Source organism: Thunnus thynnus, chromosome 6 (assembly GCF_963924715.1).
Source record: "Thunnus thynnus chromosome 6, fThuThy2.1, whole genome shotgun sequence".
Classification (NCBI taxonomy): domain Eukaryota; kingdom Metazoa; phylum Chordata; class Actinopteri; order Scombriformes; family Scombridae; genus Thunnus; species Thunnus thynnus.
Genome location: NC_089522.1, coordinates 17512911 through 17526840, shown reverse-complemented (window position 1 = coordinate 17526840; position 13930 = coordinate 17512911). Strand labels below are relative to the sequence as shown.

The 13930-nt window shown below is 38.6% G+C and overlaps 1 protein-coding gene across 5 annotated transcripts in view; it reads right to left on the bottom strand.

Moving 5' to 3' along the window:
• Positions 1 to 7599: 7599 nt before the first annotated feature.
• hoxc11a (homeobox C11a) overlaps positions 7600 to 13930 on the bottom strand; it is a 76543-nt gene continuing 70212 nt past the window's right edge. For 2 of the 5 annotated variants that reach the window (XR_010928669.1, XR_010928672.1), the window contains one exon: positions 8534 to 8622. Coding sequence is in view for 1 of the 5 variants with exons in the window: in XM_067592259.1 (XP_067448360.1) it covers positions 8390 to 8622; positions 10023 to 10890 (1101 nt within the window). In the remaining 4 variants the exon portion in view is untranslated. Of the gene's footprint in view, positions 8623 to 10022; positions 11001 to 13930 lie in introns of those variants that run through there. The other 3 variants (XM_067592259.1, XR_010928673.1, XR_010928670.1) reach the window with 3 other exon arrangements.

Sequence of the window (13930 nt, the reverse complement as noted above, 5' to 3'; positions counted from 1 at the left end):
AATTCTATTCAAGTTCAAAACTTCAGATGTTTTAAAAGAAAATTACAGTAGTCATTATGTGATCGCCCTGCCGTCCTGGCGACAGTTCTGTGGAGATGAATCCATCGATGGTTTGTCTTAAAACAAAGTGCATTTTGTGTACGTTCCTTTTTTTTTGTTTTGTTTTCAACGATTTGCCACCGATTTAGCAAGGTAAGCTTTACGCAGGAGTTTTATTCAAAGATAGATTGCAGAAATGAGAACTCCTCTTTTGAATTTTCAAATGAAGAATGAGTCAAATTGCAGACCAGACTTTAACCCCTGATGTTATGAAGTACAGTAGTAGCCTGAAAATGAGAGGCTCGCTTTTGCATTTTGCCTGCTACATTTAAGATTGTGATATATTCCGAAATGCGTTTTACTGACATCCTTTTGTAGAATTACAGTAACACATTTTATGCTTTAATACTTTACCTCGGCCTGCTCTTTTATTCTTTTTATATTTTTTATTGTTTGAATTTGTATTCACACTACTTTCCTACTCCGAAAGATTAACACTAGAGCTCATTAATAATCAAACATATTTATTAGATCTTTTAGTCTTAGTTTACAGTCAATAAGTTGGGCTGGTTCACTTTTTGAAATGTGCTACAAAGTATTGACTATACGGTGGAATTTGTACGCTGGTGGATGTTGAGCCTATAAAGATATTCATTATTGTGTAAAAGGCGACTAAATTCATACAGAATCAAGCGTATTGTATTTTGTCTTTGGAACTCTCACAAAAAATCTTACAGCTTAATAAATAATTCATTGCATACCTGAGCTAGTGTTATACACGCTTTTATTATATTTCTTATTGCTTCACATGTGGTTTTAATATGTTATAGATCTGAAATTAGCGGCCTTACTGGCGTTTTTGTTAATGTTTTCATTTTCTGACTCTAGGTGTGGGCCATGAGATCTGTTATGTGAATTAAACGTGGCTCTCTCATCAAAATCAACGCTGAGTTTTGCACGTATTAATGCCCCGAGACAATAATTAGTCTCAATTCTCCGTGTCTCCTCAAAACTATTCAGATTTTTTGCCAGCATTAGTGTAAGAGATTTAATTTGTCCCGTGCAGGTGAAAACTAAAATACTAAAACAAAAGACTAAAAAACTAAGACAACACAACTAGAGCGTCAGTATGCAACGTGAACAAATACGCTGCTGTGATATTAATTATGTGCTATTGCGAAACATGTTTTTAGCCTACAGTGATCGTAGGTAAGTATTTTCAAATTGACTTTGAATACACGTAATTGAAAAAAGCATGAAAACACTAACACTATTATTGTTTTATCTTATACTCATTGGACATAATTAAAATAGTCCAAATTGAACTGAATTGAATATCCCACTTTAAGCTGTTCATCTGTTTTTGTGAGCTTACTGAAACAATAAGGTTCGCACCCACATATCACATTTATGTTCATTTTAAAACCCTCGTTTTCGTTTGGTGTGTTGTGTATTATGTTACTGTAGGCCTGTGTTTTTTGTGTTGCAGCGTTTAGGACATTCATCAACACCCGCAGGTTCTCTAAAGAATACGAATATTAATATATCTGCTGCTGAAGCGACAGACACGCCTGATAATCGCCTAGTGTTTGAAAATAAAGCCTTATACAGAATCAATGTTAAATGGAAAGGAACTTGAATAACGTCGAACACTCATGGTTTTCGTTTTTATATCCCAAAACACAATAGAACTAATTTATAATCTTTATTATCCAAGATGTGTAATTTTTATAATTCCCTATTTAAAACAAAAACCCACATTCGCCTACGCACTCACACACAAAAGCAACAAGATTGTCAGTGAGGCTGCAGTGATGCAACATGCCGAGTGTCTCAGGGTCACCACAAAACTGTGGCGCAGTTTGCTCTTTAAATAATTGGATTGTATTGAGCAGAATTAGGTCTGTTACTAGCTTAGCAACAGATATCTAACAGGCACTCAAACATTTCAAAACTCCTTCTGCACACTATGAAGGAATGCGTTTAACCAGTTTAAACTACTCGTTGAATCATTAACCACAACTATGCGGGCGTGCTCGCGTTAGGCGTGCACACGCGCCTGTCTGTCTGTCTGTGTGTCCAGTTCAGAATCATTTTCAAAGGCAAGGGCAAGATATCTTTTCAATGCATGTCTTTGAATATTTGCTTGTATTTGTCTGTGAGCAGTAATGCTTCAAGATGAGACCGAAACCTTTGCTCGACCGAGATACTGACTGTGAGTGAAATAAATATTGAAAATAACTGATAATCGATGTCTCTGTGGTCCTTCCCCATTTCTCACATATTTATGAAAAAATGTGTGGCCTGCCACAGCTGCAGACCGTTGATGTTGGATGGAGCCTGCCTCTTCAGTTTTTGTGATTTTTATATTAACTGAACGATAACATGCTCTTATATGTGTAAAGAACATCTTGGGCTCATGAAACACTCAGAAAACTCATAATAGAGCCTAAACTATAAACTGGCATGCGCCAGTACGCTAAAAGTTTTATGTGGTTTCTGAAAAATGTGCATTTTGAAGAACAAAGTGTCTCACCCAAGAGCAGGAAAATGGCGGAATAAAAAGGATAATTAAGGATATTATTTTCACACTCTATCTTTCTTTTATCCACACAAACACACGTACACACACACACACACACATGCTGCATCATGTAGGCACACATTAATAACTACTTAATGTATCACCTCACACGCTCGCACCAATGACACACACCCAAAAACTGCTTTACGACACATTCACACCCACCTCCAACTCCTAACGCCTAGCACAAAGAAATGTAATGCACATAAAAATTATATGTGTACAACTTTGCAGGGAGCCCGCGCTCTAAATAATGCTTAAATCTTTACAAGAAGTGAAGAGAACATTGTGATGCTCCAGACCCGGTATTATGATCTCATATGCATGGCCCTGCAGGAAAATAAGCGTTGTGATGTCACAGACCTGAAATGTCAGAAACTTGTTGGACTGCCACACACCTGACAGGATAACAGAGTAACTATCGTGATGATAAGTAGAATATATAGTGGAAGAACAGATATGACAGACCTGACAGGACCATAGAAACATCACTGTGATGTCACAGACCGAGCAGTGAGAGAACAATGTGTGTTATGCTATGACAGTCAAATGTGTAGCATTATGATTTTGTGATTTGACAGCTCTGCTATTATAGAATGAATATTGTTATAGCACATAAAGGGATCAGAGCTTCTAACAATATATATATAAAAAACCCAGTTTAGACACGCCATATTATGACAGAAATGCGGGTAGCAAACAAATGCTGGATAAAAAACGACTTTTCTGCTTCAGACTAAAAGGTGGCCAAATAAAGCAGAACTATAACCCGATTGCGAGCCGAGCAGATGTGTGTAATGAGTATTAAGAACAAATAGGCTATCAAAACAAGGGAAGAAAGCTTTCACACACATATCATTCTGCTTCCATAACAAAAAAAATACTCCGTTGCGGTTTATTGTTTATCCAGAAATATTTCTGTCATGGAGAAACAAATGTGACATTGTTTTCTATTAAAACATCCTTACAGAATTCTTCCTGCAGATGCTTGTCAACTACTTTAGTGAAAACACTTTAAGGAAAACACAGGTTTTGCAGGGAGGATGGTTTTACATGCAATATTTAATTCTTTTTTTTCTCTTTCTTTTTTTTTAAAAAACATATGGGAATGCTGTATTTTTGGGTGCATTAAGCCTTCAAGAATTTCCTCTCTCACACGTAAATTGCTCGACAATGTGGAACCGACCCTGAGCTACACACACACACACACACACACACACACACACAAGGAGTTGACTACGACTGTATTTTACCACCGTCTTTACACTTGTCTAAACTACAGCCTGCACTTTCGCCCCTAAATGGTCGTCCAATTGATTGCAAACCTGGAGGCTGTTATTATATTGCAAACAGGTATGGGTGTTGAATGCTGCGGGACAGAAGGCATGGTAGCGGGTTTCCTCATTGTACTAATCAGGAGCCACTGGGGCGACACAACTAATTTGCTCCTGGCAGCCACTTTGAAATATCTTTCCAGTTGGATGTGAGGAGGTTCTGCTTTGTGTCCTCTTTCATCCTGCTGTCCACTCCATGCGCAACTGCAAATTTATGACGCCAGAATCATGTAAGTTCTTAATTAAAAACCAGAGTGGTAACCGCCATCAAAGTACAACGGTATTATATTATTACCACTGACGGCCACACCAAATACACACAGCAGCCCGTCGTATCTAAATCCAAGACTGCCTACAGTTAGATTGAGACTGGTGTAAAGAATAAATAAGTAAATAAATAAATAAATTGCAGCAGCACTGTGCAAATTCGCTGATGTAAATGGAGGCGTTTTGAGAGTTATTTGTTTGCAGCAATAGCAGGAGCTGGTTTTACAGCGTCGAACTGTTTTTTTATGGCCCTATAGAACAGAGTAAGTGTAGAAATGTGAGTAGTACACTGTAGTATAAAACTATTCACTGGCCTATAACCCTTTGATTAGTATTTGCAGAGGGAAAATACAGGAAAATCCTTGTATTTACATCGAATGTGAAGGTAAAATACAATAACAATTAACAAATAATAACTGATGAAGATTTCCCTTTAATGCACCACAAATATATTTGGAAATGTTACATAACAGTATAAAAAAAAACAATTGATTGGCTTTCTCATATATATATAATATATTTTGATTTTTTAAGCTTTCTCATATATTTTTTCTGAGTAATTTTTTTCTAAGTTAATTATGTTATTATTGCCAGGAAAAAAATGTGTTGCGTTTTTATGTTATTCACTAAGTATTTCCTTATGTTGCAGTGCTATTTTAGCTAGATTTATGGGCTTGTAGGGATCATCTTATAAGTTTCAATATAAATAAACACTCTACTCGACAAGAAAATCGTATTTGTTTATAGCAGAAATATTTCCCCGAATAAAAGAAATTGATCAGCCTTATCAAATATTTTTACAGCATCACAGGTCAGATCGAAAAACTGAGATTCTTTACTTATCATTCCTCTGATTTTATGTGTCCAAATTCATTTTCCTTTTAAACTTTAATGGCACCAGGCTGTATCTTCTCCCTCCTGGTTCGCCTCATCTACATAAAAACACACCGCCATTTTCCTTCACCACAACACCCAAGTGCACAAGCCGGACTGAAACCTGGCAGGAGCTGCATTCCAGTAGAGTGCACAGTCCTCCTGTCACAGCAACACATCATGGAGAGGATGTCTCTACGACTAATAATACTACTGTGATGTCACCGGGCCATCCATATCAGGAAACGTTTTCAAGATCCCGTAAGAGGAAACAAAACAGTGAAGGGGCCAGGAGAGTCCTGGCCCCCGTGTGGTTGACAGACAACATTTGCAGGATCCTCTGCAGCGCTCTTAGTGACGTTGTGTGTTGGAGAAACCTACAAATTACCCACGTCACCGTCCCAGGGCCAAGGTTGGTGGGTGTGGCAACAGAGGGGCTCCTGTAGCCTTGATCTCTGCTAGTGCATCGCCTTTTCTTTTGTCAGAACGGCCTCGTCCTTCCTGATAGCACACCGACATATGCAAATTGAGCCTAATCTCGATTTGTATATAGACAAGAGAGGGAAAGAGGAAACGCACGCTAGCTTTTTGTCACTATATGTATGAAAAAGTGGATCGCGTGCACACAACAAGAGTGGGTTCCCCCCACCCCCCCCACCCCTCCCTTTTTTTCTTTTCTTTCTTGACTTTTAAAAAAAAATTAAAAGCTGACGAAAAACCTTAGCCATTATTCCAAGCTTAACCCAAATGACCTTTAAACGCTCAGAAGTAAATGCATAACCATGCAAAACTATGTATTGTAAAAATCTGTTTGATCTTCACACACCAGCCTGAACAGGAGTCGGATCTAAAGTCAGAAATCAAAGGATGGACTGGCTCACACACCCATGCAAGCACATACCGTCATGTTTGCACTTACAGAACCACCCATTACGACTAGCACACTGTGACAGCCACACACCAACATGGCTTTTTTTTTTTCTTTTAGAGAATACAAATATAGGCCTACAGTTTATACCAACATGTTTTAAAACGTCTCATGCGTGAAAACGTATACATTTTACAAGGACAATAAAGTGTATTTACTGGGCGTGCTAAAGCTGGCAAAGTTACCTGCTGTAGTTTAATGCGAGGGGTCAAAGTTGGTCTCTGTACACATTCCATTTTCTGTTCCCACTCACTCTCATTGGCCCATTTCGCTGCTGCACACATTTCCGGGCTAAAGGGGCTCCTTGATTCCACTTTATTGCAGCGGGTTAAAGGTGAAGGCCTTGACATTATTGAAGTTCAAAGACTACATTTAATTATAAATTGTAGTTAATGCACACGTGCAATCATCATGCACATATGTTGGATGCAAGGGAACCACACATACGAAATGCACATGCGCTCACATAAGGTACAAACACACACACACACACACACACACACACACACACACACACACTTGGAGAAAAAAAAAAATAACATGCCAATTATAATTTCCTTTCCCTTATCTATCTCTTGCTATAACTCACACCCAATTAGTCAACAATTATTTATTAATAACGGATGTGTTGACAAAGGCTGAAGTTTGGGGTCAGCTCAAACAAATACTTTTATTTTAAAAGCTTGGCTATATCTAAGCTGGAAAAAAACACTGGAATTTCACGAGATCTTTGATAAGTAAAATCTTCTTTTTTTTCTTTTCTTTTTTTTTTTTTTTTAAATAGGAAAAATTAAACTTACATGAGGAAATGGAAAATCCCTACTCTGGAAAGACAGGATCTGTTGCGGTTTTCCAATCTTCAGATTAGAAGAATGGTGGACATGACGGTTGTGTGCAGAAGGGGGTTGGGGGGGTTGGTTTGACGTTGCAGACTGCACAGACCGAGTTCATGTCGAAACCTCTTGGCAAGTCTTTCCCCCTTCGGACATCCAGTCTTTGCTTGTTTACTATTTACAGCGGAAGTGAACGCCATTCCCCCCGAACAGACGGTGCAATTAAGAGAAAAAAATAGCCATTTAGTGCCTCTGTCTTTATGGCAGTGTCTAGACTACAAGAGTGGCGATTCCGTTTAGTGGGCACTAAAAGAGGTTATCATTCCACTCTCTTTCTCCACATTTCTAAGATCTGGGGTCTATCTTGGTTTAACAAGCTTGCTAAAATTCAAACATGATCTTTTTAGAGTGGTGCAACCTTAAAACTAGCCTAAAATCTGACAAGTGTAGGCCCGCCGTCACTATTCCCCCAGTTTCTCAACCGCCACCAAATCTACCAAAGCAAAAAAATGTGTGTATCCTCAAAAACTGGACATTATAACAAGTTAAAAGTGTACAAATGTTATGTAGGCTATGTGGGCCAACAATTTTAGGTTATACACACAATTATATGAGCAGTTGCTATTTCCAAGAGGCTCAAGACCAAGCAAAAGCAGCAAACAATGCGCCTGTGAAGAGTAAATGCATAGTCATATCAGCAATGGTAATTGTGATTATGATAGCACAAAAAGCACAAAGTCGTTGATTTTTGCCTATACGTTTCTGTTTATTTCATAGGTATTATATTAATGATACACAGGCCGACAATCTGTTCCTCCTTTCTGGAATCCAAAGCACCAATGTTTTAAGCAAATAATTTAACGAGTGTTGGCGTTAAAGCTGTTAAAGTTGTATGGGCAGTGTGCTGAAAAATAGCAGCAGGGATGGGGGGGAAAGGAAATTCAACATACGCCTATTTACAGTCACGAATGCACATTGCATAGGCTAGTCTGTACAGGGGAATATAGTTTCACAGATTGGACGTCACAGTTCTCAATGGCGAAAAATGCAGCCTGGAGATTTGCTATAACTTGTCCATACTCTGGTCTGAGAAATAATTAGATAATGATATGCTATATACATAGACCAGAGGGAAGGGGAAGAGCTAAAAGTTGTCTGCGCAATAAGGATTCAAACTGTTTGTTACATTGGATATTTTTAACAAATATGTTTATATGAACAATAGAATAAACATAATGGAGAATCGTGATAAATAGAGGGACATATTCAAGAACAGCATAGGTATAAATGATTATTCTAACCATGTAGGCCTTTTCTGAGAACCAGCTAGAAATTCACCGCCGCCCGTGGGCAATAAGAAAATGGCGACTTTATCCCATGCAGGCCTATTACTCCCACTGTCCACTTTAACATTGCACTGTTGGTGATGTGGGCTCCTTTAGAAAATCGTTATGCCCACGGATTACAATTCAATGAGATAAGAGTAGGCCTTAATGTCACTGACCAAGACTGTGACACTTCATGCTCCTGCTCACAACAGGGGGTTTCCAGAGAAGTACTGGAGACGATCTCTGCTCAGCTTCTTCTCTTTCATTCTTCTATTCTGAAACCAAATTTTAACCTGGCGGTCGGTGAGGTTTAACATTCGGGAAAGCTGAAGCCTTTTCTCTTTGTTGATGTAAACGTTAAAGAAGAATTCCCGCTCCAGCTCTCGAATCTGAAACTTGGAATATGGACACCTCTTCTTCCTTGTGCGAGGAGTGCCTGGAGAAAAAAAATAAAAAAAAATTTTTTTTAAATAAAATTAGAGTGTCACGGATGGAAAATAGCAAAACAAAAAAAAAAACAAAAAAAAAAAACGTCACAGGAATTAACAATAAATGATATACACAAAAAGAGCCTTTAATGCTGTGGTGGCGATAAAAGTGCCAGATAGTGAGAATTCAGTTTCAGTTGCATTAGTAATGATAACATTTCAGTCAACATTCATCAAGCAAAGTAGCTGAGGCTATCAGATAAACCAGCCATAAAGAGTGTTAAATATCCGAATCGCTTGAAGTAAATAATATCAACTTACACTCTCTTAAGTACGTGTTTATCTGTGATAAATATACAACAACAAAAGTATTTCACCGCATTATGTGCGTCACATTCCTTTGGAGCTAAACTAACAATTTACACAATCTTTTGGCAGTGAGTTGAAATGCATTGCCCATGTTTGCAGTGGCCTATGCAGACCTCTGTGGTCCTATAACTTCTTATCAAACAGGTGACAGGGGGAAATAGATTTTTTTTATTGTTTTTTTTTTCTGTGCAAGAGGGCAAACATCAGCCTCAGTTAGCCTGTCTCTGCAGACTGGCTGAGCTAATATAGTGTGCATAATGCTAAACACCAATGGGACCTGTGTGCTGCAATCATGGCTATTTTTGCACTTAAAATTCAAGCTTAGTTTTACTCTATGTGTGTCACTCATGTGAACAGTGATGTCAGTCTGCATGCAAATCTTTAGTAGAGGGGTGAAATGGAAAATGAAACATGCACAGCTTTGGAATTAAGCTTTTTACAGCGTTATTGGGGAAATAGTATAATTTGCAAACCAATGCACTCTCCTCATATATGGACGAATCAAACACCTAAGTGCCCACTAATTTATTTATGAATAGATAGACCTACAGATGGATAGATAGATAGATAGGTGGATAGGTAGATAGGTAGATAGATAGATAGGCCTAGATAAGAACGCATTTAACCGTAAAGTGTGTAATACTCTGTGCAGCATGTATTGCAGGCAAACCAAGTGCTAAAAGAAAATTCACAAGACGCCAAAAGCAATGTTCTGCCCAATTGGTTTTTACTTTCGACAGCCCAACGACAAAATCCCTTAAAATGCCCAACGCAAGTTCATGATCAAAGTTAACATTTGTCACAATAGCTCTCTCTTAAAAATTTCACAGACTCTCACCATAGAGGCGTCTGTGTATAACATCCCCCTTTTTTCAAAGCATTTTCCCATCGTAAAAATTCTTCTCGTTGCAAGAAAGAGCTTTGTAGGGTTATAATAAAATCCTTTGAATGCTTATAAAACTCCACATAAAATCTGACCGACAAAACACCGGGCTAGTCCCCTTAACCTTCCCCCATTTTACAGCTTCGGTATACCTACTCGAGTGGCTGTTCTTGCTGGCGTTGCCGTCCTTGGTTGTTGCGGAGGAAGACGTACATGAGCCTGAATTTGTATGTTCCTCCTCATCTTCTGGGTCTTTTTCTTGCTCCGAAGCTCCGGGCACAGAGGCTGTGGACTGCTGCTGTTGCTGCTGCTGCTGGGAGTCGCTTTCCAGCTTTCCCCCCTCGCCCTTTTGTAAACAATTGTCTGACTGATTGTCCGTGCTGCTGCAGTATGCGGTCTCAAAAAAGCGATCGAAACCTTGCGGGAGGACGTTGTTTTTCCCCATGCCGGAGTAAAAACCTGTGGAGGGGTGATTGGAACCCGGGTGGGTGTGATGGTGATGGTGGTGGCTGTACACACTCTCGTTCTTCATAAGCATTTCTGTCATGGTGGATGGTGGAAGACAGTCCCTATGCACCAAATCCTCTCCCGAGTAGCACGAAGCATAATTGCTTCTGTGGTGCCATTTACTAGCAGGGTCCAAGCCGTATGAAACTTCCCGTACCGGCTGTACTTGAGACAGATTTGTGGAATAAGGGTAGCTGATTTGCCGGGCCGGGGCCTGTGGAAGAAACGAGGAGACGGCAGAAAACTCGGGGACGTAGTAGGTGCAGCTGGGGAGGTAGATGTTGGACGCGCAGCCCGTCCTGTCCCCAAACTCGGATGTCCGGTCTTTGCGCGTCTGGGAGCAGAAGTTGCCCAGATTCACCGAGTTAAACATCTTTCTCTCTCTCTCGTACTCCGTACTATAGATAGATGTTTTGGATACGAGCTGCAGCAGAAGGGAAAAATTTGGGAAGGCGAGATGACGCGCAATCCGTCTAAGTCGCCCCGCAGACACGTGATCGAAAGTACATATTGTCATATATCAATTTGGAAGAGTTGTGTAGGAGTGGTTGGCTTTAGGTAAGATCGAGGAGGTTCAAACGAATAATTTTCAAACACCACAGGCGCACTAAGAAAACCAGTAACAGATTCCTGTTTGCTGGCTTATGACAATTAGAGAGATGTGTGCTCTGTGTGTGTGTTTATGTTTATGGGATGGTGGTAGGCTAGCTAAACAGCTACAGCTCCTTAAACAGACATAGCACAAACAGCAGAGTGCACTATCTGACATGCATTTCATAGTGTTATGGAGTTTTACAGGTAAGATTATTATTATTATTATTATTCTATTATTATAGGAGAATAACCATCCCTATCACGAACACTATTTGCACTATTTGACTACTGGTTATGTTAACATTTGAATCATAGAATGAGAGAATTATTATCACTGACATTTACACACAGTACATAATCTGCATTGAGTAGTAGAAGCAGCTAAACATCAGTAATCGCTGTGAATGTGCCCCATATAAGATATAAACCCGCTAAAGCGCAATCCCATAAGCTCAATCATCTTTTCACTGTTTAACAAAAGTTTAACAATCACAGTGAGTGGCTCGTGTGTGTCTTCAACTCTCTGAGCCTCCCCAGGACATTTTTCACAATGATCTGTCAATGAAGGGGATCTTTTCGCAAGGCTTATGCTGTTCGTTTTGATTCCCCCTTTTTTAAATTTCATAATGGTGGCTACATGAGCATGTTGCACATATGATTATTAAACAGAAGTGTGGGTGGCCTGGACTCATCTGTTAAAAATTCATGCAATATGAATTCGTCCTCTGTTTTATTTTATTTTATTTTATTTATTTATTTATTTAATTTTTTTTTTCCTCTTTTACCAAATGAAAAAAATCTTTGTCCATGCTACACTGGCTGGTCGGCTTCAATTATTTTGTGAATATAAAGTTAAGGCAACGGTTAGGCAATGTGGAATACACAGCATACATGTTGACTGAGCTAGCTAAAGTGACCGACACACTCTCATTCCCTTTGACTTTGGACCATGACAGAGTCCATGGAGGACAACTGCGCAATTCAAGATCCAAGTTCCTGGAGTTCCTGCATGCAAGAAGTACTACCAGTGAAGCCCAGGGACCTTGCATCTCCTCCAATAGCCTAATGTGCCCTAATAGCATACACACAACACTCTGGGAAAAAAAAGAAGTAATTATTCCCCTCAAATTGCTGGATTCAGCATTATTCCAGTTTGGAGTGGTTATTGACAACACCGCAATGTGCGAGACTCATACTATGAAAATATTCAAATTGATATGTTCAGACAGAATGTGTCCTTGGACTCACTTGTCGCTCAAACTAAACGTTTTTGGTTGTAGCTTTTTTTTTACTATAAGCTTCATAGCAGAGCAACAATGACTCTTCTTGTAAATTGCTACTTATAGGCCACTCAGACTGGGCCTATTGACCAAGCAGTATGAAGGTATCCGACGTTTCCCTCTAAAAATTAAATAAGTCCCAGCTGATGTTCCAAGCTGCTATGATCATTTTATTTTCCACCAGAATGTCGACATTTATCTGTGGGTGCCTGTTAAAAAGAAAGACATGTCCTCTGGACTTTTTTAAAAAATAAATTGTAATAAAATTAATGGTTTGGAGAAAAGATGCGCCTGTGTGTTCTTTCCCGCGTCATTGTAAACTTTTAATTGTACTGTTGAGGGCCATCTACGAATCTTTATAGACTAACTGATACTATCACAAGGTGAAATTAATATGATGGCCCATTGTTTATGATTATAGGCTACATCCTAAATGTTGCAATACTCTTGAATTATTATCCAATGTTCCAATAACGCTATCGCTCTGTTACAATTACTTATAAGACACCTGTGTTGTTTAAAAAATAATGAAAAAACAACGGTAGTGTCTTTGCTGATTCTCAACAGTGAGGAGAAGAACAAGTAACATCATCAGACTACAACATTGGGGAAATGAGAGTCCATTGCAGGCGTATTTGTGAAAAAGTGGCATTGGCATTAGCTTGTTTACTACCGCTACAGACAAAAGGTTGTCTCTCATGATGCATCCTGCATCCAAGTACAAAGAAAGCAGACAGCTGTCCAGACACAGCACTTGAATTTGACCACTAAAATCCTCTCTACGTCCACCATAAAACTCCGAATGGCTGTAGTAACGCCAAATCCCTTTGTTCTATTGAAAACCATAAACGTAGAGAATGAAAGGAATTTGGATTTCAGCAACTAGATATTCTGCATCTTAAGGGAGCACCGGTGCGTTGAATTTTCACACGGGACAGCATAATGCGTTTTCTCAAATTTGGTTTTGTGTTTACATTTTTAAAAAAAAATAATGCAATTTAAGCCACTAAAATTGGAATAAAATCCTCAAATTCTGTTTTTTGACATTTTTGTAAGACCAAACATTTCACTCAAATTAATCTAAATAAGATAGATTAGAGTAATTAAACAATGTAAAAAAAGAATATGTGAGATTATTTGTGTCTCTTGAAGCACAGCTACTGATATAATTTTTCGGTAGACGAACAGGCAATATTTGTGTAAACATATGGCCTGCATGGACATATGCTCGACACATGCTGCAGCATTAGTGTTGTGCGGTTGCATAACAATATTAATAATTCGCCCATCAAAATGTCATTGTCTATTGTAATACTGTGAAATATATATATATCAAAAGACTAAAATATGAGGCTTGAATTTGAAGTTGAAATCTTAAAAACTTAAACGCCGACACAGGCTACTAATTAACTTATAATAAGGATTCACATTCATGACATTTAAAATGTATCCGGGTGTCAATATTACTCCGTTCATCATCTGTAGAATCTGTAGAATGAAAGAAAAAATGTCTCATGGCAATAAATAAAAACTACAAACTTTTATTTCAGCAGACAATGATAGACAGACCAAAAATATTGTCAAATCATTTCCTCATCATAATCATTTCAATGATGCATATAAGCGCGGTATAAATAAATAATGCGTGGGTATGAATAAGTGATGTCATAATAAAATTCTAAA